This window comes from Penicillium arizonense (assembly GCF_001773325.1).
Source record: "Penicillium arizonense strain CBS 141311 chromosome Unknown PENARI_contig001, whole genome shotgun sequence".
In the NCBI taxonomy this organism is placed as follows: Eukaryota; Fungi; Ascomycota; class Eurotiomycetes; order Eurotiales; family Aspergillaceae; genus Penicillium; species Penicillium arizonense.
The window spans coordinates 986,711-1,004,153 of NW_019173278.1; the positions used below are offsets into that span (position 1 = coordinate 986,711).

At 51.3% G+C, this 17,443-nt stretch overlaps 8 protein-coding genes across 8 annotated transcripts; 7 read left to right on the forward strand and 1 right to left on the reverse strand.

Moving 5' to 3' along the window:
* Positions 1–434: 434 nt before the first annotated feature.
* Positions 435–2,568, forward strand: PENARI_c001G06025 (Zn(II)2Cys6 transcription factor; the record flags this gene model as incomplete). Its single annotated transcript, XM_022626609.1, has 3 exons — positions 435–796; positions 877–1,351; positions 1,405–2,568. 3 exons carry the CDS (start codon positions 435–437, stop codon positions 2,566–2,568), a joined length of 2,001 nt encoding a protein of 666 aa, XP_022493821.1.
* Positions 2,569–2,854: 286 nt separating this feature from the next.
* On the forward strand, positions 2,855–4,346 carry PENARI_c001G11611 (FAD-binding oxidoreductase; the record flags this gene model as incomplete). The annotated part of the gene is made up of 2 exons (XM_022627039.1): positions 2,855–3,809; positions 3,886–4,346. The coding sequence occupies 2 exons, from the start codon at positions 2,855–2,857 to the stop codon at positions 4,344–4,346; spliced, it is 1,416 nt and encodes a 471-aa protein (XP_022493655.1).
* A 1,002-nt stretch (positions 4,347–5,348) lies between these two features.
* PENARI_c001G11236 (Zn(II)2Cys6 transcription factor) lies at positions 5,349–6,641 on the forward strand (the record flags this gene model as incomplete). Its single annotated transcript, XM_022627010.1, has 1 exon — positions 5,349–6,641. The coding sequence occupies one exon, from the start codon at positions 5,349–5,351 to the stop codon at positions 6,639–6,641; it is 1,293 nt and encodes a 430-aa protein (XP_022493538.1).
* Positions 6,642–7,661: 1,020 nt separating this feature from the next.
* Positions 7,662–8,557, forward strand: PENARI_c001G05510 (uncharacterized protein; the record flags this gene model as incomplete). The annotated part of the gene is made up of 2 exons (XM_022626566.1): positions 7,662–8,420; positions 8,492–8,557. 2 exons carry the CDS (start codon positions 7,662–7,664, stop codon positions 8,555–8,557), a joined length of 825 nt encoding a protein of 274 aa, XP_022493679.1.
* Positions 8,558–8,990: 433 nt separating this feature from the next.
* Positions 8,991–10,199, reverse strand: PENARI_c001G02583 (fasciclin domain-containing protein; the record flags this gene model as incomplete). Its single annotated transcript, XM_022626319.1, has 1 exon — positions 8,991–10,199. One exon carries the CDS (start codon positions 10,197–10,199, stop codon positions 8,991–8,993), a length of 1,209 nt encoding a protein of 402 aa, XP_022493894.1.
* Positions 10,200–10,437: 238 nt separating this feature from the next.
* Positions 10,438–12,740, forward strand: PENARI_c001G06426 (multicopper oxidase; the record flags this gene model as incomplete). The annotated part of the gene is made up of 7 exons (XM_022626643.1): positions 10,438–10,632; positions 10,687–10,742; positions 10,792–10,902; positions 10,954–11,013; positions 11,067–11,225; positions 11,291–11,416; positions 11,468–12,740. The coding sequence occupies 7 exons, from the start codon at positions 10,438–10,440 to the stop codon at positions 12,738–12,740; spliced, it is 1,980 nt and encodes a 659-aa protein (XP_022493751.1).
* Positions 12,741–13,413: 673 nt separating this feature from the next.
* Positions 13,414–15,392, forward strand: PENARI_c001G02129 (flavin-containing monooxygenase; the record flags this gene model as incomplete). Its single annotated transcript, XM_022626280.1, has 7 exons — positions 13,414–13,471; positions 13,547–13,678; positions 13,748–13,776; positions 13,837–13,867; positions 13,935–14,226; positions 14,277–14,370; positions 14,460–15,392. The coding sequence occupies 7 exons, from the start codon at positions 13,414–13,416 to the stop codon at positions 15,390–15,392; spliced, it is 1,569 nt and encodes a 522-aa protein (XP_022493070.1).
* A 251-nt stretch (positions 15,393–15,643) lies between these two features.
* Positions 15,644–16,873, forward strand: PENARI_c001G04341 (uncharacterized protein; the record flags this gene model as incomplete). Its single annotated transcript, XM_022626457.1, has 1 exon — positions 15,644–16,873. One exon carries the CDS (start codon positions 15,644–15,646, stop codon positions 16,871–16,873), a length of 1,230 nt encoding a protein of 409 aa, XP_022493873.1.
* Between the last annotated feature and the right edge of the window lie 570 nt (positions 16,874–17,443).

Consider the following 17,443-nt stretch of genomic DNA (forward strand, 5'->3'; position numbering starts at 1 on the left):
TGAGTGTCTTGTGATGAATTGGTAAATATAATTTGAGATGTCCAGGGAAAGGAGCAGACTATAAATACTCAATAATACACAATAAGACGCGTTGGGACGAACAGTGTCTCGGCGCCGAACCAAACGAAGAGCCTAACTCATTGCGGGACCGACGGGACCGACGGATAGCGCCGACACATTGACGGGTCCGAGGCATACATACCACCGTGACCCCCATGATCCCCGTGAGTAGACCTCACCATATACGCCCGTAAAACCCCCAGGAATGTATGCTATGCATGACTGTGAATTTTCTCGGTAGGTTTATGTCCAGGCTCGAAACCCGACTCCCGACTTTTGTCTAGGCTGGGGGGCCCGTCACATATTATAAGGCCCTTCAGCCCTTCTTCGCGCCTGTACTTTACGTATTATTAATCGTGGCAATAATTGGCATTATGCTATCTTCAGGCTCCAGAGTTACTCGCGGTCACTCATGTGGCTTCTGCCAACAGCGAAAAGTGCGCTGTGATGGCCACCGACCATGCTCAACCTGCCTGCGGAACGGACAGGAATGCATAAGACACATCGGGTCGAAATCACAGGGCCGAAAAAGTAAAGATTCTGCAGTTGCCGGAGCTGCAGATCATTTGACACGGCGACTCGAGCTCTGTGAGAGAGCACTTCAGGCCCACGGAATATCCCTCGATGACCGGGGTGAGCCCGACAAGAAGCCTTCTCTTCGTCTCACCAATAGCTCCTGGTCAGCTCCAGAAGGCCATTTAATTAGTGAGACGGCGCAGTCTCGTTACGTGGAGAAGTAAGATAGAAATTTTATCTCACTCTTTCTCTCTACTCCGAGAAGACGTCGGCTGATCTGCTTGCCTTGTGCTATTCCAGTCCCCTCTGGCAAGGCTTGACCACCGAACTTAGCAGATGCAGCAGCGTGGCAGATGAAAGCGAGAGTGAGCCGCTACAGAATGTGGATGGGGAGACGCTGCTGTTCCGCTCGTCCAGCCCAAGAGGAGTGCGCTCACTCCATCCCGAAACGCCGCAGATCTTCCAATTATGGCAGATTTTCCTGAACAATGTAAACCCTATTGTGAAGCTCCTCCACGCCCCCTCTACCCAGCAGCTGATCCTAGAAGCCGCGTCCGACCTGAATCACATCTCCAGGCCCATGGAGGCGCTGCTCTTCAGCATGCACCTATGTGCGGTAGCTTCGATGAACGATGAGACCAGCCGTCGCGTGCTGGGGGCATCCCGGTCCGACTTGATGATTAGGTTCTCGCGCGCAGCCGAGCAGGCACTGATCAATGCCAACTTCCTCCGATCGACGAACATTCTGATCCTCCAGGCATTGTCACTCTACCTGGTATGCGACTTCCTCACCCACTTGATCAAATCAAGACTGACCAGGGAATTTAGTTGGCGACCCGCCAGCGGTACGATGCGCAGACTAGGTGGCTGCTAACCGGAATTGCGAGTCGCATAGCCCGAACCATGGGCCTCCACCGCGAACGCAGCCTCGCATTGCTACCCGTCTTCGAGCGCGAGATGCGGCGCCGACTCTGGTGGCAGATTCTTCTCATGGACAGCCGCGCAGCACAGCTGTGCGGCGTAGCTGTGAATGCCTACTCGTATCATTTCTGGGACACCGAGCGTCCGCGTAACGTGAGTGACAGCGATCTGTCGCCGTCGATGCAAGAACTGCCCCGTGATCGGCCCGGCGCCACGGAGATGCTGTTCTGCGAGATCCGATTTGAGATCGGGGATTGCATGCGTAAGTTGACAGCTATAGAGCATCAGCCGGCGGTGGGTACCATGGCCGAGAGGATGGTTGCGGAAGAGCGCGCAATCGATACACTCGAGTGCCAACTGGAAGACACTTACCTGAAGGACTGCGACCCGTCGATCCCCTTCCACCAATTGGCTATGTATCTGGCACGGTCCTCAGTCTGCCAGATGCGTCTGGCAACCCGACATCCCCGTCGATGTGCGGACCTCTCGCCGGACGACAGAGACCGGCTGTTCTCTCTTGGTCTTCAGGTGCTCACATACGACAACCTGACCTATGCGAGCCACGACCTTCAGCCGTATCTCTGGCATGTCGGGATGAGTTTCCCATTTGAGGCTTTTATTCTCGTGGTGACCGAGTTGTCATCCAGGCGGGAAGGGGACCGAGTAGACCAGGCATGGGCTAAGGTCGATCAGGCGTATCACGACCACGCCGACCTGATCACGGCGTCGAAGACGAACACGCTCTTCTTCGCGTTGGGAACACTCACGCTGCGGGCATGGGAGATGCGAATGGCTTGGATGCGGCGACGCCCGATTCTTTCCCAGCCAGTTGAGCCCCAGTCGGTTGCGCGGCTTCGCGCCCTCCGAGGTGAGTCTCGGGCCCCGTCGCCTGCCCCGGTTCCGGTGGCTGGCCCGCTCATGCTTCCCCCGGCACCAGGGAACTGGATCCCTGGAGAGTCTGGCAGTTCTATGGTTGGATTTGAGAATCTGGGACCATCGGAGATGGACATTTCGCAGATTGATTGGGAGTGCTGGCAGAATTTGATACACGAGCACGTGGACTTTTTTTGATAGCGCGCAAGTGACATCTGAAGCTCAGCTACGATAACTTTCAACAATTAAATGATTTAATGAATTGTGTAATGCTGATGCTCGGGATATAAACTCTCCTGGGGTGGCCTGATGTAGGTTTCGGGCATACGATCGAGGCAATTACCTCGAGTTAATACAGCCATTCCCGAGCCCGATGTGACATCCGCATTATAAATGTATATATATCGATACTTTGGTCCACACATGGCAGTCTATACAAGTTCTTCCATACTTCCATCCAAATTGAATACACCATCACCCAAAGATGACTCAAACTGTCTTATTTACCGCTCCTACTGAGTACCGCCATGAGTCGGTTCCATTCGACCCGGCCGTAGACACTGAGAATTCACCCCCAGTCGTCGACAGCATCCGGGCCACAGACAGTACGCTGAAAGTGTACACCCGGTCATCCCCCAACTACGAGGCTCTCCGCGGGCTATACAACAAACTCATCACGGACCAGCCACTCGCCATCTGCCGACCCAAAACCATCGAACAGGTCCAGATAATTGTGCGCGCCGCCCGATCCGCCAATCCACCCGTACCCCTGGGCATCCGATGCGGCGGTCACGACGTCTACGGACGAGGCTGCACCCCAGACAGCGTCAGCATCGACATGCGCGAGCTGGACCACCAAACCTTGTCTACCGATCGCCAGTCCATCCGACTCGGTGGCGGCGTGACCTCGCGGAACCTCGTCGGCTTCTTGGACACTCACGGGCTCTGCACGGCCAACGGGACGGCGGGAAACGTTGGATGGACGGGATGGGCCGTGTGGGGCGGGTACGGCCCCTTCAACGACTATGTGGGGCTGGGAGTAGATAACATACTTGCTGCGACGTTGGTGCTCGCTGATGGATCGGTTGTCGAGGCAGATCCCGGATCGGAGCTCCTGTGGGGCGTGAGGGGTGCCGGGGGCAGTTTCGGGGTAATTGTCGATGTGACTGTTCGTGTATATCCCATGCCCGTTATCCTAGCAGGCTTTATCGCGTACCAGTGGGAGGAGAGCGATAAGGTGCTCTCGGGTCTACAGGATATGCTGGATCAGGGCATTCCCGATGCAATGTGTCTGCAGATGGGCTTTATGAAGACCAAATGGGGGGTGGGTATGAGTCTAATCTTTGCATGGCCCGATTCGGAGTCCCTCGAGGAGGGGCGGACATGGCTCGAGGCCGTGAGGAAGCTAGGCGCTATCCAGGTGGATACTGTTGCAGAAAGTAAGTACCAAGATTTTTATTTTTATTCGCCATATGCGACTTGATCAAGTTAGATCGCTGATTTGCTTTTCAACAGCCACCTTTAAGGCCTTCCAAGGTATCACAACCCGAGTGGTTGACGAGCCAGTCAACGTGAGCACCCGAAGCTCTTCCATTCCGCGATTCACGCCCGAGACTATAGCGCTGTTGCAAAAGTACTCCGAGGCGATCCCCGATGGTCGCCAGTACAACGTGATCGCACACATTGGACACGGTAAAAGCACACAACCGAACCCGGATTCTTCTTTTGCCACGCGCGAACCCCATGTCCTGTTTCACATCAACGCCTGCGACGAGCTAGACCGCATGGGCGAGGCAAAAGCCTGGGTCGATGGGCTAATGAGGGAACTGAATGCTACGGGCCAAGCGCTGAAGCCCGTATACGTAAGTTTTATGGGCAAGGATGAAGATCCCCGCGACAGCTTTGGTCCGAATTGGGACCGGTTGCAAACTCTGAAAAAGTCAGTGGACCCTGAGAATGTCTTTCGTTTCCCGTAGGCCAAACAAAAGGCTGCGAAGGCTTCCTCGCCTCATGCGTGCTTACTTGTTATCTTTGATGTTTCTGGAGTTTATCCGTCTCTGCTGTCTCTTGGGCCTTTTGCATGTTCAAGGGTGAGATGATTCGCATTACCCACAAAGCAGAGAAAAAGATAACGAACGCACCAAATGTACGAAGTGTACAAGATGAAGAACCTCAGCCTTGGTGCCAATATTCGGGCAGTGTTAGCCGACTGTGTAACGTGTTCCATCACCTAGTGGCGTAAATCTCGTGTTTGAATGAGACCTTATCTCTTCAGCCCAATATCAGGCCCCCAATACAATATTTAAGCTCTCAAAAACGCATAGAGTGAGAGGGTAGAACCTATTAGCCAATTACGTAAAAAACAATGTGAAAAATTGCTCTACATGCCAATTAGCACGCGGTTTCGACGCATTGTAGACTATTCTTCCCGCCTTTGAGACATTAAAAGTCGCGAAGGAACTCGCGCAAATAGCCAAAATTGACTGCTTTGGAGGAGGAATCGTTCTAAAATTGGATTATCGCATAAGGCGAGCGCGGTGCAGTTCGTATACAGGGAATGACTACTCAGTGGGGATCGAGTCCACCACGGGTACGTTGATATGCAACATTCAAGTAGGGATGGGGGCGGAACAGGGTTTGGCTTCTCGAAAGCCAGTCAGACGGGACGGGACAATCAGGGGACACCGCAAGCCAAGGACGCTCAGAGACCACTGAAGGATTGTGGACCGGGTCCAGCACTAGGTCGTATACGTGATTATGTATAGGACTTCTTGGGTTTCTTGGTTTTCTTAAAAGGGCCTAGTTGGATAGTCCTCAACACCTACATGCATGAATCTTGCTTCGCCCCCAATGTAACGATAAGCAACATTACCTCAGCTATCTGCGGGGGACCGGGGACCAAAAGGCTTTGGTATTCTCTTAGTTTGCTTAGCTTCTAAGATCCTTAGATGTCATATTAAGATTATTCATAGATCAAGATGGCATCTGCTGCTGTACCACGACTGGAAATTATTCGTGCGAGTTGTAACAATTGCGCAAAGTCCAAGGTTCGCTGCAGTAAGGATCAACCCTCATGTCAACGCTGCTTGTATCAAGGCGTCTCCTGCATCTACAGTCCCTCCCAACGGTCCCGAAAACGACCTCCGCCTACACCGACGGCAACATCTCCTCCCGCCCCAGGGAGCATATCGGCCTTGAGAGACCAGCATACACCCGATACATCCCAGGGAGGAAATGATGGACTGAACCGAGGGCAGCACATGGCCGACGTTCGCTCCACTGACAGGACCAATGCTAGCCCAATACCCGAGTCGAGTGACGAACCCTTCCCCGATGGAACTCTGTTGCCTTCCGATACATTGAGCCCAATGAAGTGGAGCGAACTGCTTGTGTCATTCGATGGCAGGGCCCTCTCCTCCAACGACGAGATCTCCAGAGTCCTGGATACATCACCAATGGCAATGCCCGATCTGCAGCCACGGATCGACGGGGACACCCTGGATACCGGTTTTCACTGGCAATTACCCCGGGACTCCGACAAACAGTTCTTCTGGCCAACACCAGCTGAACCCCATGGCCCTCATCACACCCCACACCAATGCTCCCAACTGGCCATGTCCGCCATCCAGCGGCTGGATGTGCCAATGGCATCATGCCCGTCCCTGGGACGCCTGGACTGCGATCCACAACTATCAAGAATGACAGCTAGCCCCGGAGCCCGCAGCTTCGACGACATCCTCAAGGACAGCCATTTGTCCCTGGAAGACGTTCTCACGATCTTGGAATGTCCGTGCACAGCCAAAATCGACCTCGTCTTCCTCATAACTACATCGTGCACGCGCGTGCTATCCTGGTACCAAGCCAGTCTAGACCGCAGCACCGCATTCCCAAGCCGCGACACAGACAGCAGCGAGAGCAACAGCAGCACTATCAGCAGGAGCTCTCTCGGAGCCTCACGGCGGACAACTTCGGACAGCAACATCCAGTATGGTCTATCGCGGTCGTTCCGCGACTGGGTGTCGATCCCGTCGATCACCGTCGGAGCCTACACACTTGAACCGGGCCAATCACGGCGCATGATTGCGCAGTTGATCCTGGCAGAGATAGATAAGGTTAAGGAGGTCTTGGTGGCGTTTAATCGCAGTTATTGTCGCCAGAATAGGATGTTTGGTGAGGATGAAGAGAAAGGGCTGCATATGGCGTTGGAGGCCTATCTCCGGAATCAAATGAAGGCCGTGGCTCTTACGGCGCGAGAGCAGTTAAGCAATTGAGCAGGCACCTCTTTCCTTTTTCTGCATTTGTTCCATTGTGATGACGTGAGACGACGATATGGCATTCTACTAGCATGATTTACACGGGAGGTCAGATTTGTGTTTCGGCTCTTTTTTTTCTACAGTACTAGAGTGTGCCTTGGTGGGCACACTAGCCCAAAGTTTGTATTTCCAAAGAAAACAGAGCAGATAAAGAACCATGAATGAATGGATTTAATTCTATGGAGCAATAGAGGATGGGGGAGGAGGAGAGAAGGACAAGGGAGACCACATGATCCATACTGGACTTGGTATTTGGAAAAAATTACAGAATACAGTATAATAACGACAGAAATGCAAGTATCTAGCTATTAATTTCATTCAATTAAGGTTCAAAGTCTGGGCCGAGAGACGAAATCCGTGTTACATGAGAACGTGTCCTTGCATACCCCTTTGCAGCTTCTACAAAGAATGGCAACTCGGGCCCGAGCTCGGTCCCGAGAGGTCCCGCATGATGCATGCATCCCCGGCCAAACCCAGGTAATTGTTTTTAGCCTGTCTAGAACATCTAGAACACGAGCTGACAATTGATAGTAAATACAATTATCTCGCTTTCGGCGGAGTTTCGAAAATGCGTATGTACCTAGATACCAGCCTTCATTAGCGCCCAAAGATTAGGAAATTAGGGTTCGGGCCTCCGGACTATTAATGTACCAAGGTCCAACTTAGATATATCCTTACGTACTGAATAAATGATTCTTTGTTCTCTCAAATACATGATCTGAATTAGGTCCCTATCAACATTGGGCCCCGGTTTAATCATGGATGTGGCCCAATTGAGTATAGTCAATGCCTCGGTGTTCGGTGCCTCGGGGTCAGGTCTCGGGGTCAGGTATCGGGGCTAGCTCAGACATCCCACGGCGCCGAGGTCATGCTTGCAGTAAATATACAATCCCATGGCCTGGACCCCAGAATCTGCGCGGTAATCACGAAAAGCAAAATCTGATTTGTTCGATTATCTGTCGTGCAACTGATCGAATTATGTCCCATTTCGAAAAGGAGGTCCCCCGAGGACGCGGTGGAAGAGGAGCCCTCCATGGCGATCGTAACGACAAGGGCCCATCTCCCCTCGGAACAGCTATCTTTATCGCCCTCCGCGTCCTAGACCCAGTCCTGCAGTATGGGATCCTTCTCCCCGGTACTGCATCACTAGCAGCACCCATCCTGGGTCTGTTCGGCGGTACTCCCCTACCACTCGAAGCCGCCCCCCTTGTGTTGGGCCTCTCACCTTGGCGCCTGACTCTGCTTGGTATGTCAATACTCGGCAGTCTCAAGGGAATATTCTACTTGATCTATGTATCAGAGACGAAAATGCCCATTGCAACTGCTCTGCTGGTTGGAGTGTTTAAGGCGTTCTCAACAACCGTGAATTCCCTCATGTTCTGCGCTGCGGCGACATCAGCAACAACATCGTATGTGCCTGATAAAAGTACCGGCTGGCATCCTCTTCTCTCGGCTGCCTGTGCGATCTTCACATTGGGTATCACTGTGGAGACTGTTTCGGAGCTCCAGCGCAGATCTTTCAAAAAGGACCCCAGTGGACGGGGGCAGGGCAAGGTATATACTGGTGGATTATTCCGCATTGCGCGCCATATTAACTACGGTGGGTATACTGTTTGGAAGGCTGCTGCTGGTCTCGCGGCTTCAGGTTGGGGGTGGGGTGGACTTACGCTTTTGTGGTTGTTGGCTGAGTTCCGGAGGAGAGGCATTCCGGCTTTGGATGCTTATTGTGAGAAGAGGGTATGTTGAATCTGCCTACCTTTTAATGGGAAATTTTCAGTTATGCAGAGTGCTGACTTGAAACCAAACAGTATGGACAGGACTGGGATCTGTTCAAGCGGAGGACCCGGTGGAAGATGATCCCGTTTGTGTATTAATTCTGGTGTACAGTGGTGTTGGTCCAACACGAGTGACATGGTTTAGCCTTGGGATGGTTGGTACAATAAATCTGGCACTTTTCGCGCCATGGGTGAGTCGCTTCACTGCGAAATAGAGCCAAATGAAGATGTGATAGCTATCTCTGGGAATCAAAACGATGCAAAATATTCACGCTGTGCGGTAGTGCTCATCTTGGAATTATTGAGAGATGCAACAATAAATGGCTCAATGAAACCTATTTGGCATTATTTATGTGCAAGAACTCATGATCATCTTCGAGTGCCTTGTCGCTTCTTCTAGCATTCTCTAGGGTCCATGTAGATATTTGCTTTGTTTTCTAGTCAAAGGGCGAAACAAGAGATGGTATGTTGAAGGCAGCAGGATCGTATTTATCAAACTTAGACTTTAATAGAAAGCTAATACAAAATCGAACTATTCATTGCTGTCAATCAGCGGCTGAAGCCGTTCCATGAGCTCCTCGACGGTAATTCCCCCACCGATATTCAAAGAACGAGAAACAGTAGACCACCAATTTTGGTTCTGCTTCTCCAGCTGGCCCTCAGCATTCATGATCGGTGGCAATATCACCGCATCCGTCCCATGAATCACCCCGTCCATAACCACGATATCCGGCCGACTCACCTTCCACTCGTCATTAATCAAAATTATCCGTCGACTACCATCCGACTGTCGAGCAGAACTCGCAGAAATATTGCATCCGCGAGCCAGAGTAGGGAGGAAAAACTGGTTGGAGGCAGATTGCAGATCAAGAACGATCTGCTCCCCATTCTTGGCAGGGAAATGAACATCAGAGAACAAGGTCTCGTTTGCCACAATATGGTATGCAAGCAGCGCTTTCAGGTATGAGCGCCCTCCTGGGCCGAAGAGGAAGGCATTGACCTTCCGGCCTAGTTGCCAGAACGCAGTATCGGAAGGAGCGAATACCGTCTGCGCGGTGTGTGTTGATGTATCGTTGATTACCTCCGCTAGGCCGGTGTCGATTAGTCCTTGGCGGAATATCCCGAATTCAGGGGTGTATCGCAGCACGTCTGCGGTTGAGTCCGGCAGCATCAGCAGTCGATCCACGATGTGGAGATGACCGTTGACGGCGGGCTGCGACGCCAGCATTTTTGCGCGAAAATTGAAAGTCACGGCATCTGGATTGCTCTGAACGCTGATACGTTGCTGGTTTTTGAAGAAGATGTCGGCATTCACGAATGAGGAGACTGTGTTTTGACTGCGCAGTGCCTGTGGAGAAATGCCTCCTTTTCCCATGTGGTATCCGACGAGGAACTTCCAATAAAACCATGGGAGGTCGTATGGGAAGTCCTCCATGTCGAAGGCCTCGTCAATGGGTGCATAGACGGTGAGCTGGGCCTTGGGTGCTTGGAGACCACCGACAATGTCCTCGAATTCTCCCACCAACTTGGCGAATTTGGTTAAGTTACGATTGTTCTGGATCTGGGCCCAGAGAGTTAGGGGTGGTATCGGCGATTCATTGGCCTTCGGTTGAGAATTTGTTGCCACAGGCTGTGGTTTTTTCCATCCGGCCAAGTATGTCTGAGCAGCCAGGGCGACGGTCACAACGACTAGGGTCACCCGCGACACCTGGAAGAGAACTCGTGTAGTAAACGGCTTCATGGTCAATTTTGGGTCGTCTCAGAATGCCACAGTGTCTCCATTTGTTTATCTGTTGGTAGATCACTATTAATTTTCATCGGGGCTTACTCGGCTTAGGGCTTGTCCCGATCTGCATCCGATTGTCGGTGTTCCGTCGCGCGGTCACCAGCTTGTGAAGGTAAATACAAGCCCATTTTGTCTGTCTGACCCGTTCCATGATCGCTTTTTCATTTGTTTGTTGACGCATGTAAATATCATAATGGCTCATTGCGCCAGTTGGAGGGCGTTGTGCGCAGTCTTGTTGCCTGGCCTCATTGCAGCAAAGCTCGTCCGTGAAGAGATCACACTGACATGGGATCTGGGGGCTCCAAATGGGCACGCCAGGGAGATGATCAAGATGAACGATGAGTTTCCCGGCCCGTATCTTCTGTGGGACGAGGACGACGACATCGAGGTAAATCGAACAATACTTTGCTCTTCGTCATCTAGTAACTCATTCAAACTCTAGGTCATAGTTCACAACCGAATGCCGTTCAACTCGAGCATCCATTGGCACGGACTGATGTAAGGCAGTCCTTTCAGAAATCCAGATTTTTCACTGACAATTCGTCAGGATGCAAGGCACACCTTGGTCTGATGGCGCGCCCGGTGCGACGCAGCTGCCCATCGAGCCCGACGAAATGTTCATCTATCGTTTCAAAGCCAGTCCCAGTGGCACTCATTGGTGAGACATAATACGAAGTTACAATCCATTTTCCTCTACTAACAGCTGCAGGTACCACGCTCATTCACGAACAACTTTATTAGATGGGCTGTATGGTGGGATCTTTATCCGGTGCATACCCGAAACAGGCAAACGGCCATGACCCCATGCTAAACTTGGAGTAGACCAAATCCAGACACTCCAGCTCCATGGAGCCTGATCTCCAATGACAAGTCGCACATTCAAGCAATGGCCAAGGCGGCCAGCAACCCCAATCCGGTGCTCGTATCAGACTGGACGCATGTCAAATCCTGGAATTATATGGAAGCCGAGGAGGCGTCCGGGTACACAATTTTGTATTTATTGCCCAAATTCCGGTATACGAGTTGAGAACTAACCATTGATGCAGCTGTGTGGATAGCATTTTGATCAATGGCAAGGGTAGCATTTATTGTCCCGGAGAGGAATATCTGGTCAACCACACCAGTACTTATATGAAATGGGCACTATATCCAGGCCATGTCAACGACAAGGGGTAAGCCACTCCCCCATTGGGGCTTTGCGATAGTCATCCTAACAATTTTAGGTGTTTCCCATTCATGAGATCTACCGAAGGCCCCTATCTTGGCCAGGGGAGACCAGAGACGATTCCGTTGCACCTTCAAAAAGGTTGTGTTCCTGCCACGGGTGACCAAGAAGTGATCCACGTAGACGCAACATCAAAATGGGCAAGCCTCAACTTCATCGGTGCCGCTACCTTCAAAACGATTATCTTCTCGATTGATGAGCATCCCATGTGGGTCTACGAGGTGGACGGGCACCGCATCGAGCCACGAAAAGTGGACACAGTCAAGATGTACGCCGGCGAGCGATACGCGGTTATGATCCAGTTAGATAAGAGGCCCAAAGACTACACGATACGCATAGCCGATAGTGGACTGACCCAAATCATCTCCTCCTTTGCCACATTGCGCTATGCGGGCAGCCCGGGTATTGACTCTGATAGCCACGGAGTCATTAACTATGGGGGACAGAATACCACAGCCGTGGTAACACTCGATCGGGACAATTTGCCGCCTTTCCCTCCACTCCAGCCAGCCACTCACTCAGACGAGCATTTCGTCCTTCATACTCACCGGTGGATGAGTCCCTGGCAATACACGCTTAGTGGTGGTGGAATGTGGCAAGAAGACCGCAGTGCATACACGCCCCTCCTCTACGACATTGAGCAACCAGACGCCCAGGACAAAGGCCTCATCATCCGCACTCGGAATGGATCGTGGGTCGATCTCATTGTCCAGGTTGGTTCGCAGCCAGGCCAGCCGCAGGAGTTCCCGCACATGATGCACAAACACACGGGCAAGATGTGGCAAGTTGGCGCGGGCGAGGGTATCTGGAACTATACTTCGGTAGACGAAGCGATGGCTGCCGAGCCGCACCGATTCAACCTTAAGAACCCTAACTACCGCGATACATTCGTCACTTCGTTTGATGGTCCTTCCTGGCTCGTGTTGCGATACCATTCCATCAATCCCGGTCCATGGCTCTTTCATTGTCATATTGAGACGCACCTGGCAGGAGGTATGGCTGTTGCCTTGTTGGATGGTGTTGATGCATGGCCGGAAATTCCACCAGAGTATGCGCCCCAGCAAAAGGGTCTGGTGCCTGGCCAGCCTGCCCCACGACCGGGAATATACCTCCCCTCGCCTGAGGTAAAATCAGATGTTTCTGGGGATGTAGAAGAGGCCATGGAACAGGCGGGGATAGAGATGGTCGAAACGTATCGGTATTCGAAAGTTTGGAACTCGGTATTGCGGAAGATGATTGGGTTTCTCGAAACCATCAAGTCTACTGGGTAGCAATGCTGTATCCTGGAGCATTTATATTAGAATGTTCTCTCCAAATTTTGTTTTCAAACGATCTGCATCGTGGCATAAATTCGAGGAATTAATGACTTCAATTACATCTTCAAACATTATTGCAACATGAAACTCAGAAAAGAAAGAGTTTAACGAATCCCTGAAACTCCATGTTGAATCCACAGCGACTTAGTATCTGGTTCCTTCTAAATCTCTTTTGGATAACTACAATTCACTCAAGATATCTTCACCACCCCAATGCTCCTGTTCCTTGGATGCGACAGTTGAGGGCTTCGCGACACTAACCTAGACTCTCACAAAATTGTCAGACGTGACTTTGCTTGCCACACCGGGTCAGAGACGCAGATTGCAGCTTATTTGGCCCAATCCCTTCCCCGAACAGCCCCCCGACATGCAGCCCGACCCCCGAGAGCCGATCTTACCCCCAATACAGAGCGCCGAATGAATCAACCATGTCAAACCACTGGATATCGGTGATTATTAAGACCCTAACGTTAATTCTTCCGTTGATTTGTATTTCATCGAAGACATAAAACTCCGAGCCGGTGGCCTCGCGATTTCTATGCTATTGATCCCGTATGTGCTCAGTAAACCTTCCTGCATTCCCATTTTTGGAATACGCGCCGGGTAATCTACTAGCTACGGGGTCAAGATGACAGAACAGATTCCAACGGACGACAAGCCTCCTTCAGTGGCGGTTATTGGGCTAGGTAAGTCAATATGAAAGTAGACATGGACCCATCATGAACCTGTCTAATCTAATGACCGTCTCTGTCTCGATAAAGGTGCCCTAGGACTGGTTGCCATGAAGAATTTACTAGAAGTAGGCTTTGATGTCGTCGGCTTCGACAAACACCCGTATGTTGGAGGTTTATGGAATTACAATGAAAACAAGGACGCGATTTCCGTGCTGCCCAGTGCGTTATTCCCATGTTTACTCGGATTGCTTGGAGCCACAGAATCTTACTGAAAAAATAAATTTATAGGCACTGTGGCAAATGGATCGAAACATCGGGTAGGTCGACTTTGACAAAAATCCATGTCAAGTTATGAGCTGACCACACTAACGTGCCAGGGGTGTTTTACGGATTTTCCGTTTCCGGATGGTACGTTTGATAAGGAGCCTGTTTAATGTGGCAGACTATGCAATTATGGATGTTAATTATGCGACAGAGACACCGGATTTCCCGCCAGCGGCAGAGATGCATCGCTATCTTGTGTCGTATGCTGAGCACTTTGGTATTCTACCGCGAGCCCGTCTAAGCACGACTGTGCATCGTGCCGAGTGGAATCCAGATACGGCCCTGTGGGAGGTTGAGACGTCCACTGAGACAGAGCCGAAGACAGTTCAGTACTTTGACAAGGTTGTCTACTCGATGGGACCAGACCAGACGCCTAACATCCCCTCTGTTCCGGGATTAGAACTGTTTGGAGGCGAGGCGGTGCATTCTATCGAGTTCAAAAGGTACGTTCTTTCTGAATTGTTGCGGTGTTGGTTTAGTACTGACAAGACAGACCGGACGATTGGGCCGGCAAACGAGTACTTGTTGTCGGCTTTGGAAATACCGCGGCGGACGTGGCGTGTGAGCTTGCGGGAACGGCAGAGAAGGTTTATTTGTCCCATCGAAATGGAAGCATTGTAGTAAGATAGGCATTAACTGATCCCTTGAAGAATTTCCAATATCTAATGATCCGCAGCTCCCCCGATGGGTGGACAACAAGCCCGTGGACCACATCCGGACCTATCGCAAAGGAGTTTTCCTCGAGCAACTGTCTCGCTACGCACCCGGTATCTGGACCAAGCTCATGAACAAGGTAATTCTTGGTCTCCGGGACCGACTCTACGATCTAAAGCCAGAATGGGGATTTGATCCAGCGCCATCGGTGAACCAGGCGCGTCCCATCATTAGCGATTACTTGGTCGATTATCTGTCCCGTGAACGGATCACCTCCAAGCCACCCATCCAACAAGTCCTCGATTCCCAACGAGTCGAGTTCACTGACGGAACGATTGCCGACGTGGACGCCATTATCTGGTGCACCGGGTACACGGTCGACTACTCGATCCTAGGGAAGAGCGATCCCACAATCTACCGGGGCTCCGATATCCGCAGTGCGAACGGACGCAAGATCCCACGGTTATATCAAAATCTGCTTTCACTCGAGCATCCGGATTCGTTGGCTTTTATGGGTAATCTGTCATTTATGAACCCGGCCTTTCTCATGTTCGATCTGGCCACAATGGCACTAGGACAGGTTTGGTCGGGGCGTTCGCCTCTTCCGCCACGCGAGGAGATGATCAAGGCCGTCGACAAGCAGCATCAGTGGCTCGCTGACTTGGCCACTAAAGGAGCTGTGACGCCGGGTCTCGTCAAGGGGGCGGACTGGCTGGATTGGGTCGAAGAGACTGCGGGACTGGGCATGAAGGAGAACCTCGGGTATGGGATTCAAGGGTGGTATTTCTGGCTGTCAAATCGTCCGCTCTGTAACTTGCTCATGGATGGTCTGCTCTTGCCTTTCCATTACCGGTTGTTTGAGGGGAAACGGAAGCAATGGGAGGGCGCCGAGGAGGCCATTTTGAAAGTCAACGAGGACTTGCGAATCAAGAACAAGACCAAGAAGTGGCAGTAGCGGTTCGAGGGCTTACTTTGTCTTTGATGTAGCATTGGCCAATTGAGACATACCGTTAGATTTGCATTAACAAATTTACTTTTACCCAATTCATTATACTCACCACCATGTTATTCCTGTCGGGCTTCTCAGTCGGGAATCGGGGTTCCTCTCCGTCTTGTTGAGTAAAATATATAAATGATACGGGAATCCAATAATAGCAGCGCAGCAAAGACACCTAACAAATCTATATTGACTAATATCTATTTGCTATGGCCGAAACAGCACCTCGAAAAGTCGTGATTGTGGGCGGAGGAGTTGCGGGAATCTCTCTGGCACACTATCTGCTACGACACACTCTGCCAGATCTGACTGAACGTATTGGGGAATTATACCATCTCACACTGGTTTCACCGTCATCGCATTTCTACTGGAAAGTGGCCGCGCCACGAGCATTGGTGGACACGAACCAAGCCCCCACACCCTTTGTTGCAATCGCAGATGGATTCCAGGAGTATCCCTCATCACAATTTACCTTTCTCCAGGCAGAGGCAACTCACCTCAATGAGAAGGCTCGAATTCTTCATGTTCGATCGCCGAAGACCAACGAAATCGTCCCAGTGGAATATCTTTCCCTTGTCGTTACCACAGGGACGACCTCTCACAGTCCCTTGTTCTCCCTAGCAGGCCCGCATACCCAGACCCAGCACGCGCTTGGACAGATGCAGATTCGCTTACGCGACGCTAAATCCATCCTGGTGGCGGGTGGAGGGCCGACGGGCGTTGAAACAGCAGGGGAGCTCGGGGCGATGAGCGATTACTGGCCCGGCCCAAAGAAATCCATCACCCTGCTATCGAGGAATGATCGCCTGCTTTCCCATGCCAGCCCCGGAAGCTCTGCGACAGCCGAGCACATGCTTGCGCAATTGGGGGTCACAGTCAACCATGCAGTTCGCATCACATCAGCAGTTCAGCAGGAGGGTCAATCCTCTTGGGAGATAACGCTAAGCGATTACTCCACCCGAGCAGTTGATGTCTACATTGATGCGACGGGCAGCATCCCCAATACTGCATTCTTGCCGTTGGCGTGGCTCGATGCCAAGGGCTACGTCAAGACCGACAGGTTTAGCCTACGTGTCGAAGACACAGTCGGGGTCTACTCCATGGGATCAGTTACTTCTTTCACTAATGGGAGCTTCTTCGACGCCATCGAGCCTGTTCGGCCCCTCGCTGATAGTTTTCGGGACGACCATTTGGCGATGAACCCCGATGCATCCCGTCAAAGTCAGTCCTGGTGGGAGAGTCTGTTTGGTCGTCGGACGAGAACCTATCAGCAAAAAACCTCACTAACGCAGTTTGTTGCTGTGGGGAGAAATGGTGGCGTCGGGGAACTCGGGGGATGGCGAGTACCAAGTGCGTTGGTGTACAAGGCTAAGGCAAAGACATTGATGGTAGAGAAGATGAGCCCGATTGTGTACGGGCAGGATTTCCATCAGGCTTAGCTGCTGTTCGGGAGATTGGATTAATCATCATCTCAATTGTTTTACATGGTGCATCCCGATGTTTGATCGGGTCATCGTAGATTAGGGCTTTTGTCGGGCCTCGTAATACTTCCCGATCTCAACCCCGAGTCCTCCCCCAACTATAATCCAACTTTTGATTGAATTCATGTCAGAGTCATGAGATCATGTAGTATTGCTTGGTCGTTCACCATGCGCTCCTCCGCTTTAATTTTCAGCAGGGCACAGGTCTAGAGAATCCTTGTTTTGCTATTGTGTCTTCCTCTTTTACCCGAATTCTATAGATATTCAGTTTAGTGCATTCTCCTTTTAACTATTCTGTCCATCGCTCGGAGTATTACAGAAAACAACGGGTATAGAGATTTAATAAGATAGTACTAGTTAAATGCCAGGAGTGGTTTATAGAGGACTGCCCTACGGCGAGAGAGGGTAAGGTATTGTACGAAATATACCAACTGGAATATCGTTGATGCCTCAGGTTGACCATCCTTCTGACGACATGCGGGCTCAACATTCTAAGAAAAATCACATGAAAATGCATATCCACCCACT